The sequence below is a fragment of the Cydia strobilella genome, chromosome 21 (genome assembly GCF_947568885.1).
Source record: "Cydia strobilella chromosome 21, ilCydStro3.1, whole genome shotgun sequence".
NCBI classification, from domain to species: Eukaryota; Metazoa; Arthropoda; class Insecta; order Lepidoptera; family Tortricidae; genus Cydia; species Cydia strobilella.
In genome coordinates, this window is record NC_086061.1 from 5,229,100 (window position 1) to 5,253,513 (window position 24,414).

A 24,414-nucleotide genomic window follows, 5' to 3' on the forward strand; every position below is an offset into this window, starting at 1 on the left:
ATACAGTCAAGAGCAATGACTATGGGACACTTTGTATAGAAAGTTAAATGCAAAGATTCTGTTTATACATATAGTTATTGAGTGTAGATTACCTTACTTACGAATACAATAAATTGAATAAATTGTATGAATTAACCTAAATTTATGATTTTTTTTATACTACGTCGGTGGCAAACAAGCATACCGCCTGATGTTAAGCTGTAGCTCCGTAGCCTATGTACGCCTGCAACTCCAGAGGAGTTACATGCGCGTTGCCGACCCTAACACTCCTCTCCCTCGAGCTCTGGCAACCTTACTTACCGGCAGGAACACAACACTATAAGTAGGGTCTAGTGTTATTTGGCTGCGGTTTTCTGTAAGGTGGAGGTACCTCCCCAGTTGGGCTCTGCTCTAGATCTGGAATGACATCAGCTGTCCTGTGCCCTACCACACAAAGCGAGATGTCATTCACAGTGCCCATACCTCTCTTTTGGACGTAGTTTAAGGACATACCCGGGTCCAACATAGGTATATTGTTAGAGTTGTTTTTAAAGATGGTGATAGTGATGCTGAAACACTTATTTATTTAGTGTTCGTATTTTTTTTTAACTTAAGTAGGTAAAGTAACTATAGTTAATAAATCTTATTTCAAGAAACGGATGTGTCAATTCTTTTTTCAAGCTTTTATTTAATTTGCAATGTATGTATGTTCGGTGTTGCAAGTTGTCAACCCACTTCTTATTACCTATTCGATTGAGCTGAAACTTCACTGTAAGTTGGGTGACAATGCAATATTATGGCATCGAACACATCTGATGATGGACACAGGAGGTAGCCATAGGAATTCTGTGATAAAACAACGCAATCTAATTGCGTTTGGGTTTGTTAGAATTGTCTTGATGAATATTAGTTGCCTGTTGCAAGAAAAGTACAGTCAGCGATTAAAAGCTAGTACCTATCAAAAATAAAATTAATGACAAAAATCTTATTTCTGAACATCAATTGTACCTATTCGCTCTATCAAGAAAACAATCGCAAAATCATTAGGCAATGAGTATCACACAATTCACACGTACGCCTTCGCTTCATAAGAAAAACGGCACAAGTATATGCATGTCAGCTTAATACTACGTTGACTTTTTCCCTCAAATCCGGGTGCAGGCACGTTTATTAATATCTACACACTGAAACGTATGTCTAAAGAGATAAAGTGCAAAATCGTGTAGTTATTTTTAAATCTCACCCTAAAACGTGCAGATATCGATCGGTCCAGCGCGCAGCATCGCGCAGTCTCCGCCCCTAGTATCTTTGCCGAGCGGCCTAAACCCACGTAAAATACCTAAAAAATGATTAAACCCAATCAAAAATAACCCTAAACCCTTTAAAAACCCCCAAAAAAACAAAACACAGTGATTTATAAAAGTGTTAGAATTAAGAAGGCAACGTAAAGTGTGTTTAAGAATGAACGTTCGAAAATTCTAAAATGGCCGTTCGGTCGGGGTAGGATAAACTTAGAGTTAGAGTAGTAAAGAAGTCTTCCATTAGATTAAGTGTAAAATATAAGTGTTGATCAGTCTTCCAAGTTAGCCAAGATGAATTTGGGTCGGTTTAAGTTGCCCCCGATCAAGAATGCGTTGGAGGTGGCAATGCAGACGGTGAGGCAGCAGATGCCTGATAAAGCTGGACCACCGCCGCGTCCACCGCAGGCCGTTAGATTCGCTAATCAAGGTATGATTTTGATATAAGATAAAGCAATCTGATTAGGTACCAATTTGTCGTTGCAATTTGTTGGTAGTGACATTATCGACTTAATTACCATAAAACCGTCCATTTTTCCCTGGAGAGAAAATAATTTGTCCTAATTGTCCATTAAAAAAGCATGGACAAATGTACAAGACGGACAGAAAGAACAGTTTTAGGATATTTATTTAATGTTTCGATTAGTATTTACTGCACAGTCCCATTTTGCTCTTGATAGGTAACGAACAACATAAGTGAGTTGTGGCCTTGCTTGAAAAGCTGGATGCCCGGGTTCGAATCCTGGTAATGGCATTTATTTGTGCTTTATTCTGAGCTAGCTAAAAATATGCCCGCGGAACCAAAGTTTAGTAAGCTACTTAGTACTTTAATATCCAGGGAGTACTCATTAAATCTTAAAGTAATTGTTAATAAAAGTTAATAAACATCATGCCAGCCCTTATCGATGAAAGTTAGAGCGAGATTTGTAATGAACTGTCAAAATTTTCGAATATCATTCGTGAAGCGACCTAAAGATACATAAGACACAGCATATTTGTACTTATACTACGTGAGCCCGAGTAAACCAAATGATATTAACCGTAATCAAGTTCAGCTTAATACGAGTAAGAAATATTATGTAACGTAGAGGCGACAAGCGCTTAAGTTACGAAATAGGTATTCCTTGTTTAATTAATTAATAAATCAAGTCAAATTCATCTTAATCAATCGAATGTCATACAACGTCATTAAGTATTATGTACAATAGCGGACCCAAAGCTTTATTAACAAAAAACTACTAAATGATTTTTTATTAGATATTTGGTTTCGAGAAGTAGTAAGCAAGTTGAAATATCCAAATCCAATCTATGTTGATAATTGATATAAGGTGTATTCGTGTAATACATATTCGTATGTCAGATGAAAATCGTCCAAAAATTCATTATAATAAGAGCCTTTTTATCCGACGATTCACGATATTTTTAATCAGGCAGGAATGCCTACCCTGTATAGATGATTGCATTTAGGTACTAGATATTAGATTCCTTAGGTATTAGATATCTACATGTTTGATTAAAATATAGCGTAATTAAATAGGAGACGTCTTATACACGGTGTTTCCTGTAACAGGAGCAATAAATTAAAATGGAGGCTGTGCGCCTCAAACTGACCAACATTTGTTCAGCAACTTTTTAAAACTATGAAATTTTTAGATTATACCTTTTTCATACTAATTAAATATTATTTTCAATGTACGCTGCCATCTGTGTGTTTGACGTTGCTTGTCACCCTTTAAACATAACAAATTTTGCAATACATTGCGTCTTAGAATAAACTTTAAAGTGTAATAAAAATCAAAACACAAGGTTTTTTTTAAAAGTTGCTGAACTAATGTTGGTCAGTTTGAGGAGTACAGCCTACAGCTTAACTTATTGCTCCTGTTACAGGAAACACCCGGTATTATGCAAAAACGTCCCTTAACTTTCGAAACGCTGAATGCCTTAAGTAAGTATACATAGTGCGAAGACGTAATTTTGGCCTGCATTAACTTGTAGGTGTTTGTTATTTCCATCCTTTTCTTCCTAGAGTTTTTTTAGCAGTCTCCGTAGCCTATGTACGCCTGCAACTCCAGAGAAGTTACATGCGCGTTGCCGACCCTAACACTCCTCTCCCTCGTTGAGCTCTGGCAACCTTACTCACCGGCAGGAACACAACACTATGAGTAGGGTCTAGTGTTATTTGGCTGCGGTTTTCTGTAAGGTGGAGGTACTTCCCCAGTTGGGCTCTGCTCTAGATCTGGAATGACATCCGCTGTCCTGTGCCCTACCACACAAAGCGAGATGTCATTCGCAGTGCCCATACCTCTCTTAAGTTTAGTTAGAGTTTTCCCGGTTGCATCTTAGTCAAATTTGTTGCAACAAAACAGTTTAATCTTTATGGTGGTCGTAATTTACAGTATTTAAACGCATCATCAGAGGGCTTATGACATGGTGTAGGTGGTGTAGCTAAAGGTATAAATGTATACCGAAGGTTATTTAAGTGTGTGTGCTGTACCTATACTGGCGCAGTCGGTAGAACTACTGTTTTTCAGATTCATATTAAAACATGCTTAATTATGTAATTTAATTACTTCACATTGTTTTTATTTTTTTAGCCGACTGGTAAATGAGGGCTATTATTTATAGTGCGACCGACGTAATTTTGACCTGCATTAACTTGTAGGCATTATGCTATTTCCATCCTCTTCTTTAGTTTTCCCGGTTGCATCTTAAAGTCATTGCTGAAAAGATGTGTAACATTACTGTCATATACAAAGACAGTAAGTAGACACTAAATAGTTTAATTAATGTAATGACTGCGATTTAAATTTTTGTTTTGGTGGCTGTTTTAATACATTCATTTTAATTTTTGTGAATTGATGTTGTTCGAATAATTATTATTGTGCTATTTTAAATTGTAAGTAAGTAAGTAAGTAAATATTCTTTATTGCACCAAAATTATACATTTTACATACATTTAAAACTACAAAGAAATTTGAATTTAATTGTTATTTTATTTTAACATGTATGGACTTCTGGTAAAATGATATAAATGTATTTTCATTTGATTTGATTTTAAAGAAGCTCGTTTAAAATCTCGGTTTGGCTATCTAATCCCAGAAATTCGCGCATGGGCTAGTTATGCCTCCTACACACAGATTTTTTTTTTTAAAGGGACAACACCTGTTTCTTCTTATAATGAACATTTGTTGTATTACCAGATATGGGCGAAAGCTGCGAGCTATCAACAATGAATGAAACTACATCGCCGTCGTATCAATCGACGAATCCTACCAATCCGTTTCTCAGCGGAGAACTGCAGGCTGAGGACTCATTCACCAGCTATCAGAACACCTACCCGCAACAGGAGGCACCAAGGTATATATCTTCTCTCACCCACACTCTTTGTCGCAAGTCAGAACCTACTACTGTCACCTTTGGGCAGGAGCACCTGGATGCCAGCTTGGACCCTTCGACTCAGTCCAAAGGCGCGCTGTACAAATCGTCGACGATCACAAACTCAGAAGCGGCATTGAATCTTTAAGTCTAAGGAGTCTCTCCTTAACACTTGTATTTTAGTTACTATATTACCGTATCGAGAAAGATGAAGATAGCTTTGTTAACATGATAGCTTTAGGCTAAAAGTTTTGACAGGCTACCTAGTCCAACCCTCGAAAAGGAAGCGGATACCTGATCGTGGCCCTCTTGTTACAAAAGCGCCATCTATATTAAAACGATAATTGTCGTGCAATGCGTTAAAACGCTATTTTTCTAGTTGCTACGTCTTAGCTCCTAGCAGTGTTTTCCTGATACGTAGTAAAAATGGCAAACATTCCCAAATGGGGATTGGGGACAACAACTACAAGTCTTGTAACAATGTTAACAGCCCGTATGGGGAGTTTAACGACTTCTACAGCAGTACCTTAGGTATACTTACAAAATTGATAATTTGATAATTTCAGGACTCAAAGTATGCAGAGCGTTGACTTTTATGCTTCATCAGAAGAGGGTGGTTTTGAAGAAGGCGGTGGCAAGCCGGGTTGCAAGATCAACGAGTTCCAAGCTGCCTGGAACGTCACCAACGCTATTCAGGTATCTCCCTCTCTCTGTCTTTTATCCTAGCCGAATTCGATCACAGCGACTGCATTATATTCCTTAGGTGTAGGAATTAAGCTGGTCCGCCCGCATGTGACTGCAGTAGCCAATCTTCGTCTGCAGTACTTTTCTGCACTGAGGACATGAGAAGACTCCGTCTACGTAGTGATAGGTTAAGGCTGTAGGGACTACCTACTGCCTTCAGGGCCTTCAGGGCATCTCGCTTATTGTCAAGGTCTACTTTTCTTCGCTCCTCGAAATCAACAAGCTGTAGGTCTGGAAATGATATATGTTGAAGACTATATTTCCTGATTTTTATTGTTTGGGTTTCAAATTATCCTTTATTGGATCTGTATCTACTCACACTAAACACTGCCAGAATTTGTCTTTATTGCTGATCATCATCAAAGTTCCAGCCTGGACTTTTATGATACTATATATTATTGAACACTTGGGTGATTTAATAAAGTGGACAATTTTAAACTCTGGAACAAAGTATAGACTGGAACAACTATCTACTCAGACAAACATTATTAAAATAAGTTAAAATTGTATTTTTTTTTTCGAAAGCAAGAACAGACAAATGGTACTCTGAACTCGCGAACATATAATGAGTTCGCGAAAATAGGTCTGTCGAATAATTTGCAGCTTTAATAAACGTAGACATTTCTTACTTTCTTTAAATGAAGTTAATCACGAAAAACAAATTACCGAGATCTTTTGTAGCGACCTGATTGACACCAACTTAATATTGTTATTTTCTTCCACAGGGCATGTTCGTAGTATCCCTACCGTTTGCCGTTCTCCAAGGCGGCTACTGGGCCATCGCGGCCATGATCGGCATCGCCCACATCTGCTGCTACACTGGCCGCATCCTCGTTGAGTGCCTGTACGAAGACGACCCGGCCACGGGACGACGCGTCCGCGTCCGCGACTCCTACGTCGGCATCGCCAAGGAGTGCTTCGGCCGCAAATATGGTGCTAGGATCGTTAACATTGCTCAAATTATTGAACTTGTCATGACCTGCATTCTGTACGTCGTTGTCTGCGGCGATTTGATGATAGGAACCTTCCCTGATGGCTCCATCGACACTCGATCTTGGATGATGCTCACTGGCATCTTCCTTTTACCTTTGGGTTTCTTGAAATCTCTTCAAAGCGTCAGTATGCTGTCATTCTGGTGTACCATGAGCCACTTAATTATCAACGCTATTGTGCTTGGGTACTGTGTCTTGTACATCGGAGATTGGGGCTGGGGTAAAGTCAAATGGAGTCTAGATTTTGAGAACTTCCCGATAAGTCTGGGTGTGATCGTGTTCTCTTACACATCTCAGATATTCCTCCCTACTCTAGAAGGCAACATGGAAGATCCGGGCAAGTTTGAGTGGATGTTGAAGTGGTCACACATCGCGGCTGCCGCTTTCAAGTCCGTGTTCGGATACGTGTGCTTCCTGACTTTCCAAAACGATACTCAACAGGTTATAACTAACAATCTCCGCTCTTCTGGATTTAAGGGACTTGTAAACTTTTTCCTAGTGGTCAAAGCCGTTCTAAGTTACCCATTACCGTACTATGCTGCCTGCGATCTGTTGGAACGTGCACTGTTTAGGGGTAAGCCTAAGACACTTTTCCCTGTGATTTACGCTTTGGATGGAGAGTTAAAAGTGTGGGGGCTCGCTTGGCGGCTGGGTGTTGTGATGTTCACAGTCTTGATGGCGATATTCATTCCACACTTCGCTATTCTGATGGGCTTTATTGGAAGCTTCACTGGTACGATGTTGAGCTTCATATGGCCGGCTTATTTCCACTTGAAACTGAAAGGCCCATACCTGGATAGCCAGACCGTTGCCTACAACTACTTCATCATATGTTTAGGAGTTCTTTTTGGAGTTATCGGCATGTACGACTCAGGTTCAGCTTTGATTAAGGCTTTCCAGATCGGTCTTCCGTTCTAATTTTGAGTAAGTAGTTTTAGATAATTGTTGAACTATTTTTAGATAATCGCAGACTTCGTAAATACGGTTTTGTCGCAGAAAAGGTTCATAATTCATAATGTTTAAACGAGTAATCATTTAGAGATGTGATGGATAATGTTTGTATTCTAGATCTGTTTAGTGTTTAAGAATGCAAAGCTAATTTTTATGTAATCAAAAGTTGTTCACGTTGTCTTCCAATTAATTATATGGTTAAAAGGTTAGGAATTAAAGTAATAGAAGTTAATATTTAACTAATCCAATGTCTTCCAAAATGCTTGAATTTCGATGTTATTTAACAACGAAGTCTTCCAATTATTGGTAAACTGACTAGCTGATAATTGCTTATATGATATTTGAGGCAGATTAATATTATTATACATAATTATATTGATAATATTTAAAACGACTTCGGAACTGTACTACCTAATTTTTATTGGCTTCAAGAATTCCTTATCTAGCAGCCAAAAGGTAAACGTAGAATTCTCGCCGATTTCATACACGTACTGAGATATCTTGGAACCAAATGCCAAAAACAACTAAGTTCACAGCATTTATACAATATATAATTAGAATTAAAGACATAATTCAACAAACGGTATTTACCGAAATTAACGAAAGAACTCCACGGCACTGAAATACCTACCTATTTATGGGTATATTCCTAGTAATAAATAAGATGAATCAGCTAGTAAATTAACGTAAATTTACATAAATGTATTATCAACGACAATACTTGAATCTGAAAGTCTAATATTTAATTTTATACATTTTCAGAATCAGAATCAGAATCAAATGTTTTTTTATTCGTGATAAACTTAAAACTAAAATTACATACAAAAGTATAACTAAAACTATAGGAATTTATAAAATAGGTAGGAGTTGAAGTTTACCACGAAAATGGTCTCGCTTCGGCATAATGCTGACCCGAAAGTCAGCGCTGATCTTCTGGCGGGACCATTTTGGGCCATTTTACATTCTAAACGATGTGATTATAGGTCCACCTTTGAGCACTGTCCAAAAATATACAAGGTGTCAAACCTTACTGATATTATAAATAAATAAAATAAAAAAATAAATAAATTATTTATTTTTAGATAGCTGAGATCCATAAATTGTTAGTTACAAGACACTTATAAAACTACATTAGTAAACTACCTATTACATAAAAACATATAAATACTATTATGATTTCGAAATATATATTAGTGAATCATGAGAACAGACAAAATATATATGAACATTTTATTCGAGATATCTCAGAAACGAAACCAAACGTTTGTAAAAATAACATAGTAGGTATATACCCAGATTTATTTTTAAGAATGCACTATTACTGGTACCTAGTGTTATTTTAAAAGATTAGTTTTAATCAATTATAGAAAACACATTTACATTATACATTATATTATTATACACAAATTTAAATTGGAATGGATTTAAAAAAACGCTACGTATACAATTTATTAATTTTAATTATGTAACGTGTCTTCCAATGACAACATACCATTATAAGTAACTGTTGTTGATTATATTATAGAAAATATAATTATTATACATGTTAGCTACGTTATATACCTATGTACTTTGAATGGAGGAGGTATGTGAAAAATCTTAATACAATTTTAGGTGGACAGATAGTTAGGTATTATAGAAATACATAATATTGTGTTTCAACTTTCTACAAAAGTCGTGTTATTAATCTATTGCCTGACCGAAACACATCTATCGATTTTGATTTATACACGATATAAAGAAAAGTTGAAAGAGAAATTATAACTAGGTAGTTTTGTGTTGCATGCGAGACCTTGTATTATGTATACTGCAGGCGAGACCTTGTATGTTTAGCTACCTACTGCCTACTGAACATTTAGAGTAGTTTCATTATATTTTAGAACATAGACAATAAAATAATGAAAAATCAATGATATTTTAATACACAACAGATATTAAAGCAATCTGTTTACCTAAAATTAAACCCAAGGGCTTCCAAATTGGCGTTTTGTATAAATAACTAAATAGAATAAGGTTGCTTGTCTCTAGCCTAGACACGCATTCTGCGATGCTAGACTTAAAAGATATACATACATAGCGTTGATAACCGTGATGAAAGCAGCAATAGCAGTCATCGGTTTTATCCAAAGGTTGGGTTGGTATTTTAAGGGTGTCACAGCATTTATCGACGGTTTAAATCGGTCAAAAAATACCTTATATCCATGCCGTAACAGCGATGAATACTTCATTCGGTTCGACGGATGACAACGACCACCACACCGATTTGATGTTGGAAAATGCGGTGATACCCTAAAGGGGCCACCAACCACTTTGACACCTGACCATCATTATATTCATTATGATACTCATATTCTATTGAACTTGCCCTACCATGTGCAGTTACAACGTATCTAATGCATGCAGGTACCTGCATCAATACGACGATTTGAATTTTTGTGTAGTATTTAGTCAAAAAACCATAAAGATGATGATGGTCATTTTTGCCGTATAATATCTAAGTGTGCCCTATAAAGGGTAAATACCCATTGAATAGGCCCCTTATAACTTTGAAAAGCAAGGCAGTAGTGGCCAGTGAGGAGGGTTAATTGGTTATTCGTAATTTCCATAAATACTCGAGCACTTTTATCCTTCTGAACAAATAACAAGTTAAATACGTCGTATCATTATTTTTATAGGTAATTTAAGTTTGCATTTAACTGTAATTAAAACATCATCCAAAGATTTTTCAATAATATCTAAAATTCTATGAAATGTCATATGAATTTTTGTTTTATACAAAAAAATTGATGTTATAATAGATTTTATTTTTTTGTTGTAATAAAAATCTTTTGCTTATTTTATTTATAATATAATTTACCTGCATATATTTAAATCATAGGAGACGATTCATACAAGAGAAATTATAAACATATCTTGTTCCTAATTTATTTTCGAAAATGAATAACCTTTACGATACTATGGTAAAGATTTATAAATTTATTTAAACAACAGAAGATTAAAGCTGTATTATGTAGGTATATATTTTATACTCATCTTTTTTGTAGTTCGTTAAAAAACGTTTGTACTTATACTTAATTTGTTCACAGTTACCACAACGCTTTAGGTAATTCAAGAATATTTAGAAATGTAACCAAGTGCAATAATGTTGTATAAATATACTTAAATACATGTATTGTGATGAAATCTACAAGTCTAAATGTGTATTTTAAAGAATATAAATATAAAGTGTTAATCGACTTCGGTTTTTTTCTTTCTCATTTCCCCCGAAAATCCTTAAAATTAAGCATGTTAAATTAGAATTAGATACATTACAAAAAAAATATAACAGTCCATACAAAAAAGGAAATTAAAAACGTACTTTTTCTACTCGTCGACTGTAATGGTTGAATTAAGATTTCGTATACCAAACTATAATTGCATCCTTTTCATGTATGGACTCCCAACTCAACTATAATATTATATTTCGATACGCTGTATTCAACAATAAATAATTTGACCAATCACGTGCCGCCGCGCTCCCATAGAAAAGACATAAACGCGCGACTATTTTGTCTACTGAGATATTTAGGTTTTATAGGAAAAAAAAGTTTTAGATGACTCGTAGAAAAAGTATTGTATACAATAGTGATATAATAAAGCTTTTCAATCTCGTACCTCACTTAGGCAACGAAACTTTTGAAAAGCTCTCTATTATATCACGATTGTATAAAATACTATTATTACAAACGTGATATTTCCCCTGTTGCAGGCCACACCCACACCATGTACCTATATAGGTACATAGCTAGTATCAAAAAATAAAATAAAATAATTTCCCAAATCGATCTAGAAGTCTTCGAAAACGGGGGGAAACGGCGCATATATTATATTAAAAAAACCGGCCAAGTGCGAGTCGGACTCGCGTTCCAAGGGTTCCGTATATTACACAATTTAAACAATGTATTTTTTATGTGAAATGTCTTTAAAAAACCCGTAGGGGTCGGATCAAAACCTAAGTAATTAAGTCCGACTCACGCTTGACTGCACATTTCTAATAGGTTTTCCGATGATCTATAGGTAAAGATCTATTTTGTGTATTTTTTTCAAAATTTTTGACCCAGTAGTTTCGGAGATAATGGGGGGGAATGGTCATTTTTTGCCTATTCTCTTGAATAACTTCTAAACTATTTATTTTAAAATTATAAAAAAAAATATATTTGAGATTCTCACAATGAGCTCTTTCATTTGATATGTAACACGATATAATTTGACAAACTTTATTTTTTAATTTTCTCATTTACCCCCCAAAAGTGGCCCCCGTGTTTAAAATTAATATGTTTACGTTACATGTCCATCTTTTGGTCACAAACTTACATATGTGTACCAAAATTCAACTTAATTGGTCCAGTAGTTTCGGAGAAAATAGGCTGTGACAGACGGACAGACAGACAGACGCACGAGTGATCCTATAAGGGTTCCGTTTTTTCCTTTTGAGGTACGGAACCCTAAAAACCGGAAAAGTGCGAGTCGGACTCGCGCACCGAGGGTTCCGTACCGTAGTTTTTAGTATTTGTTGTTATAGCGGCAACAGAAATACATCATCTGTGAATATTTCAACTGTCTAGCTATCACGGTTCATGAGATACAGCCTGGTGACAGACAGACGGACAGACAGACAGACGGACAGCGGAATCTTAGTAATAGGGTCCCGTTTTTACCCTTTGGGTACGGAACCCTAAAAACAAAGACATAAATTGAAAACCTCTTCCTTATTGAAGTCGGTAAAAAATCCGGCAAGATAAAAAACACCAAAGGTTAAATCAAATATTATACGTAGGTATTTTAAAATAATTATAAATAAGGACATTTTACATCTACGTATAAAAAGTTATGGTCAAGGCTGTAAAATAATTGCCAATTATTTTATGTTCGCGCGCAGTAGTTTCTTCAAGATGAGGGCAAAATGGACGCTCGCATTCGCGCGTGCGCGCTGCTGGTAATATGGCTGACCTGGATGGAGATGGCGGTAACATTTGTTTTTTTTGCATTGTGACTAACAACTATGGGACTATGGGCCAATGGGCCAGTCTGGACAGGTATCATTGATACTTCTTGGATACTTCACAATTGGTGTCAATGTCATCATTTGATGATGGTAACTAGGAGAAATCGAGGGAATTAGGGGGTGGTCGGTTTGGAAAGGGCGTTCCAAGAGCAATGAGACTTGCTAATGCAATATTTTGTGAAACGAAACTGCTGCCTTAAAATCTGAGACAATTTTTAGAATCCCGTTTTTTTGGTAAAGAATCTTATAGCTACTTACACGTTCGCAAACGGGTATACAATCTGCATAATGTTAAGCAGGCACAGTAGCCTTTGGACTAACCATACTCAACCTGCGGAGCTTTTTCAGGTGGCCCGCCATGTGATCCTGGTATACATATACATAACCTTGCCATCCGAACGGCACCTTTAAACAAATTCATCTTGCGGCCCGGTGCTACTTAGGAAAAACCGTCTTTGTGGACGGCATGTGTGAAACGTACGTAGCATGTGCTACGTACGTGCGTAGTATCGGTTTACAAATATATAGTTTTCTGATTTTTCCGTCTACTTGTAGTATAAGACGATATAACTTGCCTTTCATTGTTGTAGGTCAACGGGAAGTACCCTATGAATTTTGAAATTTGATTCCCTTGAGGCTCGAAATATACCTTTTTTGCGGCATAAACGGCCGTATCTTTTTTTTACGTTATTTTCACGTTAACATAGAAGTTTGATTTTTTCACAGCTTCAGGGGGCTGTAGACCTGAGTATATGGTTTTATTTTCAACACGATACCTCTACGCGTTCCCGAGATAAAGGGTCTTGATAGACAGACGGACGGACAATATAGTGATCCTATAAGGGTTCCGTTTTTTCCTTTTGGTACGGAATACGGAACCCTAAAAAAGGTTGAGTATGGCTGCTTTGGACGCTTGCAATTCAAGAGGTATCTCGCCCCCATCTATGATATAAGGTCTAGGGATCAGGCGGCACGTAGATGAGACTGTTTACCATCGTCGTAGTTTAAAAAACCGGCCAAGTGCGAGTCGGACTCGCGCACCAAGGGTTCCGTACTTTTAGGGTTCCGTACTTCAAAAGGTAAAAAAACGGAACCCTTATAGGATCACTCGTGCATTTGTCTGTCTGTCTGTCCGTCTGTCACAGCCTATATTCTCCGAAACTACTTGTTGGAAATGACTAGAGATATAGCCGGAATGAAAACACGCCCTAAACGTTTAGCCATTTATTTCAGAGTGACATTGATTGTAAAAATCATAAAAAATATAAATTCAAATATTTGACACATATCAAAAAGGAGTTCGCAACATTCATAGATCTCGCCTGGAAAAGTTCCTATAATCCTCCCTAAAGGCCACTTAATAAGCTTGGAGTCTGTATCTATTAAAGCTACATTACCTACCCTTAAATGCGAGTCCCTCTCCTTGCCCTTCTGTATGAGCATCTCCATGTAGTACTCGTTTCTGAACCTTTTTAAATATTCTATCGACTTACGAAGATACCCACGGCGTCTGCTGAGAGAATTACGGTTGCACTGGTAAGGTAAGTTTTGTTTCATAAGGTCCTTCATAGAGCGTATGAAGCGCTCCCACCATGGCGCTGCAGGAGGACTGAATTCCCACTTAATGTTCCTCACGTTGAAAGTCTTCAGAAGGTTAATATAAGCTCCGTGGAAGTCAGTATCATTATCCGTGTGTATTGTGTCAAGTCTTCCACGTCTTGCGATAAGTCTTCTTAGGGTCATGAGTAAAACTTCAGTCTTCAGTGATTTGATCAGATGCACGGCTCGGTAAACTGAACACGTGACTAAAATTTTCCATATCGTCCCTCCGGACCGCAGAAAAAGAGCACCGGCTAGATCTATAATGTATTTAGAGAAGTAAATAAGGGTAAATACTCGTAGAAAAATACTATAATATGCAGTGTTGTTAGCGAGCACTACTTTCTTAGTTTCTATGTTAACTTCTCGTTCATCAACTTTTAAGTTGGATTCATTATCCAATATAACGTTCATTAAGACACTGCATGCGTTCATGATAGGTCCTTGAAGCGTCTATCCAAATTTAGTTTTTATTGCCACGAGGTTATTGTTCAGTTTCACGAAACTCTCCGTGAGCAACACGCCTGCGTGGTCTGCGCCGATCAACAGCCCGATATCAGGTGAGGCCGCATCGCCGACGTCGCTCAGTGTGATATTATGTTTCTGTAACTCTTTGAACATCTCATGATCTACATTTAAACGAGGAACGTACCCGCAGAGCTTAGACTTGTCTCGCGCGTTCATTGTACATTGAAACTTCTTATCCAAGCTTGCTACAGTGAACTCATAGGTATGAAACAGTTCCTTTTTAGTTTCGATCCCGCCAAAAAGACAATTCGACACGATTTCTTTGCCAACAGGCTTCAAATTTAAACTTTCTATTATATCGCGACGTAAATAAGTCTTCTGTGCGCCCGAATCAATAAAGCATCGTACCGGTATACATTTCTTATCGCTTATAATATTCGCCATAAACGTTTGCAACAGTGTAGTACTAGCCTTATATTGAGTTACGTTATTATTTAAGTTTGACGTTCCAACATTTGAAGTTTTTTCATTTTCAGTTTGACTTGACGTTTCAATGTCAGGGCACATCAATACAGAATGACGTTTGGAGCAGAAAAGGCATTTTGTAAAATTTTTGCATCTTTTTGAATTATGTCCCGTTTTTAAACAAATAAAGCATGCTCCTTTTTTATTTAGCACATCCTTCCTAGCTTTGTACGACATCTTGTTAGCTTTGTAGCACTCGAAGCTGCTATGCGATGCCTTTTCACACCAAACGCAACAAATCTTCTTACCTGCGTCTTCCGTTGACACCAAGCATGCCGCGGTGGGTTGAGTAGAAACGCTAAGATGCAAACTGTCACCCGATGCTATACCGCTGCGCGCGAGCTGGATCCGCTCCTCAGACTCCACTTCGCGTTTCAGAAACTGCATAAGCCGGTTCAGATTATCGTCGCTCTTCTCCTCGAGTACATGTGACCTTTGCCATGCTCGTAAAACAGATTCGGGCAAGGCGGACTCAACTAAAGGGAAAAGTAAAGCAGCGTATTTATCTATAGTGACACCTAAGCTTTGTAGTGCTTGTAATTGCGTATTTAATTTATCGTTTAAGTGGCCTAATTTATAGGAAGTATTACCTTTTGCCTGTGCTAATACAATATTAAGCAGTTCACGCACATAAATGTCGATTAGCATTTCGTCACGTGCAAACCTGGACTTCAATTGCTCAAGAGCCTTCTTATAGTTAGCTCCCAACGGCGGAAAGCTCTCGACGATCTCTCGCGCTGGAGTATCTGGAACAGTGCACTGGTATAGGTACTGAAACTTATCTCCGTCGTCTATTGATTCGTCGTCGTTGATTTTCTGAAATTGACACCCAAAACCAATCCAATTTTTCGTATTGCCGTCGAACTTCCGTAACTCAAATTTCGGTAGACGGAATCGTCTTGAATGACATGCAGAACTGCATGCTGACTTCTCACAACATGGTTGAGATTTGTCTGTATTATTCGACACATCGCTGCCACTAGACTTGCGAGACCTCCTCTTGCGTTCGTTCTTCCGGGAAACGTTGTCGTACATTACTTTTATACGCTCCCAGTCGCTTTGATACTTATCGCTGGTCATGCAATCTTCATAAATTTCATCTTCAGTCATCTCGTCCGTTTTTAGCCATTGTTCTTTTATACGTTGGTCAACGTTGAACAAGGAATCGGCTCGAAGCTGGAGCTTGTTAAAGGCCGCGGTGATATTGTCGATATTGGTTGACTCTAAATGAGATTCTATTTCGTTTCTCGCGGTTGTAAAGAGCCTCCTGGCTATACTCCTTTCTTTTCGTAACATTTCCATTTTGAAACACGGTCGCCAGATGTTGGAAATTACCAGAAATATAGCCCTAATGAAAACACGCAGTAAACGTTTCGCCATTTATTTCAGAGTGACATTGATTGTAAAAATCATAAAAAATATAAATTCAAATATTTGACACATATCAAAAAGGAGTTCGCAACACTACTGGACCAATTAAGTTGAAATTTGGTATACATATGTAAGTTTGTGACCCAAAGATGGACATGTAACATAAACAAATAAAATTTAATCATGGGGACCACTTTTGGGGGGTAAATGGGAAAATTAAAGAATAAAGTTTTTCAAACTATATCGTGTTACATATCAAATGAAAGAGCTCATTGTGAGAAACTCAAATATATATTTTTTATAATTTTAGGATAAACATTTTAGATCCGAGAAGTTATTCAAGAAAATATACAAAAATTACCTTTTATCTCCGAAACTACTGGGTCTAAAATTTTGAAAAAAATACACAAAATAGTTCTTTACCTATAGATCACAGGAAAACCTATTAGAAATGGGTAGTCAAACGTGAGTCGGACTTAATTACTTAGTTTTTGATCCGACCCTTACGGGTTTTTTAAAGACATTTCACTTACATTTCACATAAAAAATACCTTGTTTAAATTAATGTACGGAACCCTTGGAACGCGAGTCGGACTCGCACTTGGCCGGTTTTTTTTAGTATTTGTCGTTATAGCGGCAACAGAAATACATCATCTGTGAAAATTTCAACTGTCTAGTTATCACGGTTCATGAGATACAGCCTGGTGACAGACAGACGGACAGCGAAGTCTTAGTAATAGGGTCCCGTTTTTACCCTTTGGGTACGGAACCCTAAAAAAGTAGGAAAGAGGAGTGTCATGATGGAGCTAACCTTTATTTTCCACCAGATCCCATACAACATCCGCAACCACCCCTGCTGTCAAGACATAAGCGAGAACCTCACCCTGGCCATGATCATAGACGCATTCGAAATCTACGGCCACGACCCTACGGACAAGTTGGACAATCTGTGGCTGTATCAGGAGGAGATGATGAAGGTCAAGACTGCTGAAGATCAGGTACTGACTCCATACCATAGACCGGTGATTTTCAATCTGTGGATCTATATAAGTCACCAAAAAAGTTTACAAATACTGAATAGTAGGGTAGCGATTTTGCCATTTCGGCTAAAACAGAACCCGTAACCGAAAAACGTCTACGCAATAAGAGTGAAAAAGACGTCGTCACATACTATGAAGATACGTGCGCTTAACGCACTGCTTCTCACGCTGCGGTTACCGCTGCGATCACCGCGTAAAACAATGTTTGGTAATTAGATTATCCGGTGTAAAATGATGTGCGTCAAATGCATCGCGTTTATCACATAAAACAACCACGCGCTGTAGACGCTCTACTAATCTGATGGGACTGTTTTGATTCACGACCTTATTTCCTTCAGGGTTCTGTTGCCTGACTGTTTAATAAATAATAATAAAATTAACCATTTCTAGTACATAATCAACGAGCATGTGCACGTCGCCACAGATCATCTGGGTCGCTTCATTCAGCTACATGTGAAGGAATTAAAGGCAAGTTAATACGTACTAAATTTATATGCACTAAGTATTTAATTTAAAAACCGTGCTTGTGTAACCTTTAAGGGTGTTTGGTAGAACACGGTCACAATAGTTTGTAAAATATGTTTAATTGTATACGCATGGATAACTGTAGGACAAGACTTACGTGTTGATTAAATGAATTCTAATAATAAGTTACCAAGAGGCACTAGATTTACCATTTCCTGGACTTAAAAAATATGTTAAATCTGGTCTACTGCATAAGGCATATTACACAGTCGAAAAGTATATTAATGATAAAGATTCATGGCCTTCTATAAGTAAATGAATGAATTATGAAATGTATTTGTATTGGTAGTAAATTTTAATTGTTGTACTTTGTAAGATGTTATTGATTTTTTAATTTAGTTTTAATGTACTTTTGACGATTCAAAAGAGATTGTAAAATCCTACTTGATTAAATGAAATTATATTATTCTATTCTATTCCTAGCGGCTATAAAAATAATCATCTCTGTCAAGTATCATCATCTCCACCCTCTATCCAAATGGATATCTCTCTGACCAATATAGAAAGAGCGATAAAATTGGAGATAGAAGGTCTTTGAATTACTACCCTATCGTTGTAACCCTAAATTACCTTATCTACCTGCGGAACTTTGCGTTTCCTAATTAACAATCTGACCTTTGTCTACACCTAAAGTTTTTTTACAAGGTTTCTACTTTTTTTAACCCCGACGCAGCATTATTATCCAGCAGTTTGAAGAGTATCAGTTTTTTTCCAAAATGATGTGAGTCATTTTCGGAATATGACTGATTTTATTGGCATATAGCGTAGGGGGTTTCATTTTCTTTATTTACAGTTATTTATTAACAGGTGCTTTTGATAACCCTGGACGACGTCATAGACAACATGCTGAGCATGTACGAGAACCACAACTCCATAGCGGCGGAGAGAAAGGCGACGTACTCGGGCGGCCCGGTGCCTATGGAGTTCTACCTGAGTCAAGGTACTGTTATCCGTTTATATACGTTTTCTATGTTTTTTTTAATTCTCTATTAATAATAAACATTATGTTATTCATTGAACAACATGTCGTTTATTTAATAATAATTACTATACCAACTGGCCAACGATTTAACACGATAATTTGGAAAAAATACAGGTCTATATCTTTAATTATTTAATTGCAAACATATTATATTTCAATTTTAGGGCTGCAATTTCTCTATTCAATCTTTATTCTCCTTACAGAATACCGTTGTGGCAAAAACGTGTACATATTCGTATCAGAGCTATACAGTGACATCTATAACATGGGACGCGGGCCGGCGCCATTTTGCAAAGATCGCTCCTTCGTGTTTCTTGGCTTTCTACACTACCACGATGAGCAGAAATACTACCTGATCGACGACCCGAGCATCACGTTTCCTACTGACAACTTCTTGCATGGGCTTGAGTGCCACATCGGCATCTGTATCTTTAGGTAAATTTGTAACCACTATGCACTACCGACATCTATCGGTTACGAAGATTTAACTTGTTCACTTAGCAACTAATATAATGGTGCTATCATAGAGTAACCATAGAGCGGTACTGTCATAATAAATTTTGTAACCCCAGTAAATTCACTGCCATCTGTCGACACACTTTAAAACTAAAAATAAATATTTATAAAAATACGATAAAATGTATTTCAAATATGGATAAATGATTTTTTTTATTTGCATTAATTATTTTTATGATTTTGACCCATGTGCTTTCACTGATATGCGTTAAAATTGTTAAATAACAAACGAAACCGTCAACGCTATCTATACGACAGTAGGCCAAAGCTAGTAGCGCCGTCTGAACGAGAATAAAAATTTCTTGATTTTTTGGGCACGTTTTTTCCTTAGACTGTATCCATCTATTACGGAGGATCTATCTTTGGTGCTATGGTCAATATTAATGCTGATAGATTGGCTGCATTTCGCTATCAAAGTTTTTTGGTAGAGCTAGAGGATCTTGCCACAAAATAACTGGTCTTAATTTGCATAAAACATACCTACCTCAGTACATAGTTATCTACTAATTTAGTATAAGTACCAAGGCCCAAAATCCCAAACGTAATCCCTGATATCCTACCGAGAACGTCGAAAATCTAATTTTCGTTATCGGACTCTATCGCTCGAATATGCAAGAGCAATAGACATGTAAATACAAAATTGGTAGGCCTTCTGGTGAAATTAAATTTTGTCCCAAACGAAAGTGACCTGTCTTGTCTAAGATTTGCTATGAAGTCTGAAATACTTACCCAATTCTTTCTCCCAACAGGTTTCCCTTTAAGAAAATCCTTCAAAAAGAGCGTGACGTAGTCACACTCCCGAAAGCCATCGTCAAATGCGGTCTGGTCATGTACAAGCTGCCGCCGTTGTCGGCAGCGTCCTGTATCATCGCGTCTGGGTCGTTCATACTGGACTTCAACGTACAGGGCCTGCGGTATAGACATCATGATTTTTTGCTGGTAAGATTTTCGTATAGGTGTAGCCAAAACCTGTAACTATTATGTAGTGTAGTACCTATAGTGTAGGTCTGATGTACTATTATTTTCGTAGTCAACATCTAGTGTCAAGTAGCGGAATTATCAGTAGTCACTCGACAATAGATGTCGCGACGAACGGAAAGTCTAATATGCTCAACAATTTTCAGCTAATATTATAACTGGATTAACCGGAACTCTATTTTCAACTCCTTCTGTTTGTAATGATGATGATGATGTATTCCTGTTATCCCTTATTAGGGACATAGGGCTCGCAGAAGAATCCTCCATTTATCACGATCTTGAGCGGCTACTTCCAGCTCTTTCCAGTCGAGTCCAGTTGAGCCAGCCTCTTTCTCAACTGGGTCCTTCTGTTTGTAATATTAGTTGTAAATTGTTGAGCAATACACGTTTCGTCAGTCGCGACACACGGGACATCTAGTATCAAGTAGCTATACTGATAATTCCGCTACTCGATGCCAAATGTCGACTACGAAAATAATAGTCGTTTTGGTAACAAAACTGATGAATGGTGTGAGCACTCTATGCTTACTTCTTTCTCTATGGCATGACTAATAAGTTAATAAATATGTGATTATGGCGCTTGCGTTTGACTACTGTTTTAGTTGTGAATAAACCGCCATAGAAGACTAATCGTGTCTTTTATATCGCCCTATTTGGCGCAGTCGGTAGGATCCGACTCCAAAGGAAATAAGAGGGCTTTCCGCGAACCACGAACAATGTTTTGCCTCTCTGTTGAACTTGTAAATCCGTACGTAAGTGCAACAGAAAGGCAAAATTTATTTTCCGATTCATACTAAATTAATTCACCAAGTGTTAAATAAGTGCCAAATGATAAACTCGTTTTCCAAGTCAATTTAAACTAAGTATAATTTGCCTTGCAGACAATACCAAATGGAGGCTCATACTACACCAAAGAGCGTGGGACGCCCCTTGTCTGCAACCACCACGTTTGCGAGTGGAACTATACCAACCATTATGGAGGTAAAACTAATAAGTTAGGTACATTATCAATAAAAATGGCGTCTCATACTACACCAAGGAGCGCGCGGGGACACCGCTTGTCTACGTCAACAACCACCACCCGAGTGGAACTATTAGGTACATAAACCATCATGGAGGTAAAACGTACAAAAACGTACTATGGTGATACTCCGCTCACACACCGAAGCAGAGTGCGAATCTTCATCCAATGCGAAGATGTGATTATGTCTTCAAAAGTCGTGCGCCGTCAAGATTACTGTGTTGCTTACTTGATAAATACCTACTGCGGATATTACTAATAACAACACTAAATTGACGTTTGAAGGGCTGTATATCCTTAACAATAAGGTTTATTGTCAGTTAACATTATGGACGATGCTATAAAATGTTCACAAATCCCTCAGGTCCATTCCTGATCCCCGGTGACCCCGGAAGCGGTATCGACCCCGTACCCCCCTACGTGGAGGCCTCCACCAAACCCACAGAAGTCGAGGAGCCGGAGAATATCACTGTACCGTGTAAGTTGACCAAGTACGATTTACCAGCGTCATCTTTCGTGCGGTATCAAAACTAACGATTCAGTATTTTTACTATACCTACAGAACAACGCTTACGAAACGAAATCTTTACTAGTCTGGAAATAAGTAGGTAATGATTTTCTATTTGTCGTAGTGTTTCATATTTATGATACGGAGTTTTGTTTCAACTGAACTGAAATAGTTATTTGTGCAACAAGAGAGGAAAGTTGGTTTTTCTTGCGAGTGTTTATTTTGAGTCCCAAGAAAGCGAAAGATTCTATAATTGGATCACGAGCGAAGCGAGTGATTTTAAGGTAGAATCTTGAGCGTAGCGAGGGACTCAAAAACACGAGATGTAAAATAACTTTGCTCTCGTGTTGCACACATAATTTTTCACCTCAGTAGTGAGAACATATTAAAGGTTAAAATGTATTTCGAATTACACAGAATAAACAAAAAAAAAGTATTATAGTATGTACGATACGATACGATACGAGACGAGACCGGACCGGACCGGACCGGACCGGACCGGACCGGACCGGACCGGACCGTACCGGAACGTACCGTACCGTACCGTACCGTACCATAAAAAAAATGTAATAAAAGTATGAAGTTCATGGCCTTCACTAAATTAAAAAGCTACATTGTTTCACTCCCTGGAGTGAGGAAAGTCGCACTTTCCTCACTCCAGGGAGTGACGAAAGTAGGCTTGTTCGAGCTGCTGAGGTGAAAATGTTATTCTTCCATAAATCAGATCAATCTGATCCAGATCTAAAGGTATAATTATAACTGAGATTTCTTTCAACTACAATATGATATGGTATGTCAATTCCGAGACTTAAAGAACCCGAGATTTGAACAGTGCGATTCCGAGATCGTTATAAGAGTTATGCGAATCGAAGACTTACTTCATAAGTCTGTCTTAATAACATTAAGTTATCTAGTTACATGGTAAACCGCTACATTTCTATCTCTCTTCTTCCTCGCGTTATCCCGGCATTTTGCCACGGCTCATGGGAACCTAGGGTCCGCTTGACAAGCAATCCCAAGAATTGATGTAGGCACTAGTTTTTACGAAAGCGACTGCCATCTGACCTTTCAACCCAGAGGAAAAATTAGGCGTTTTTCTTAGTATATGGCATTTATTTCAGTTTATAAATAGAAAACACCCAAGACTCAGGAACAAAAATATCTGTGCTCATCATACATATAAATGTCCTCACCGGGATTCGAACCCAGGACCATCGGCTTCATAGGCAGGGTCACTACCCACTAGGCCAGACCTTTCGTCAAACATCTATCTATTCAGTGACACTTACCTACTTAAGATCTGGATGTTGTCTCAGATATCCTAGAAGGCTGCCTGTTCATGTACCCGCCCAACTACGGGTCTATCGCCGGCAAGAGTTATCTGGACCCTGTGGACATGCACGAAGACCGATTCACTTGCAACGCTGCGGGAAACAAGGTGCTGTATATTTTCAGATGTTGACCCTTTTCCAGGCATAGTACGATTAATCGAATTTAAACTTTAACATTCCGATTTTAAGTTCAAATTAGACTGCACTTTCGGGAAATGTGACTTCGAAGCTAGATTAATTGGAATATATTTGGATTTTTCGGAAAAAGGTGCGGCTTAGAAAAGGGTTAAAAAGCCTATAAAGTACTTAATTTATGGGCAAGTTTTATTATCGTAATTTAGTTTCTGTTTTCGATCAATTATCATCTTCACATTCATCACCATTTCACGCAGACGAAATCGCGGGAAAAATCTAGTAGATTTCAAAATAAGATCACTGACAAGAGACAGCTGTCTTTTGTGACACTGAGATATCAGACAATTCGGTATGATATTGCTATAAAGATTATGACTATCATGAGTAGTGAGTAGGTATTGGTAGGTATATGAGTGTGAGAATGTACCTATACAGGTTTTACAAAAGATTGTCATCTTTTGTATAACTGAAGTTTATGGGAGATGTTTACATAATCGCGTTAAATATAATTGCTTTTCTGCTTCTAATTTAAGATCAGAAGTACACTCCAGAACAATGAAAATGAGTCATTTTCTATAAAAATGTTATACGACTTGTCTCTCTACAATTTTAAATATAAACCTTGTCTATAAAATATTTAATTTTAGTCACCTTTGAAATTTCCAGTAACTCAATATTTCGCTTCCACAGGGTCTATACTGGTATCCTCAATGGATGGGCGCCGTGCCACACCACCCGTACACTTCAATACACATGGACAACAATGCGGCGGCCGTGCCACCCGGTTCAGTCGTGTATCCACATCAACAGGATTACGAGCGGGAGGAACTTGCCGATCTAGACTAGAATAGGGCTTTTTAAATCAAGCATCAAATAGAATAAACTAAAGAAGTTATAAATAAAGAATTCTCAGTTACGAAAATTCTCGATTCCGATAAAAAACATATACATCTATCATCTATGATCTTCATTTCTTGGTTTTCTTCTAACCCCTGTAACTAATCTACTTTTTTAAATATAAATTAAAGAAAA

The 24,414-nt window shown here is 37.6% G+C and overlaps 3 protein-coding genes across 3 annotated transcripts in view; 2 read left to right on the top strand and 1 right to left on the bottom strand.

Annotated features, from left to right (window-relative positions):
- The window catches only part of LOC134751023 (DNA polymerase interacting tetratricopeptide repeat-containing, protein of 47 kDa), a 160,508-nt gene that overhangs the window by 130,511 nt on the left and 5,583 nt on the right, over positions 1–24,414 (bottom strand). The gene's annotated exons all lie outside the window — the stretch shown is intronic.
- Positions 1,321–10,193, top strand: LOC134750927 (vesicular inhibitory amino acid transporter). The gene is made up of 4 exons (XM_063686180.1): positions 1,321–1,707; positions 4,478–4,634; positions 5,219–5,348; positions 6,122–10,193. The coding sequence occupies exons 1-4, from the start codon at positions 1,572–1,574 to the stop codon at positions 7,304–7,306; spliced, it is 1,608 nt and encodes a 535-aa protein (XP_063542250.1). The 5' UTR covers positions 1,321–1,571; the 3' UTR covers positions 7,307–10,193.
- Positions 12,248–24,304, top strand: LOC134751017 (uncharacterized). Its single transcript, XM_063686336.1, has 10 exons — positions 12,248–12,344; positions 17,174–17,344; positions 17,777–17,854; positions 18,719–18,851; positions 19,097–19,328; positions 20,159–20,348; positions 21,269–21,368; positions 21,773–21,886; positions 23,233–23,354; positions 24,073–24,304. The coding sequence occupies exons 1-10, from the start codon at positions 12,282–12,284 to the stop codon at positions 24,226–24,228; spliced, it is 1,359 nt and encodes a 452-aa protein (XP_063542406.1). The 5' UTR covers positions 12,248–12,281; the 3' UTR covers positions 24,229–24,304.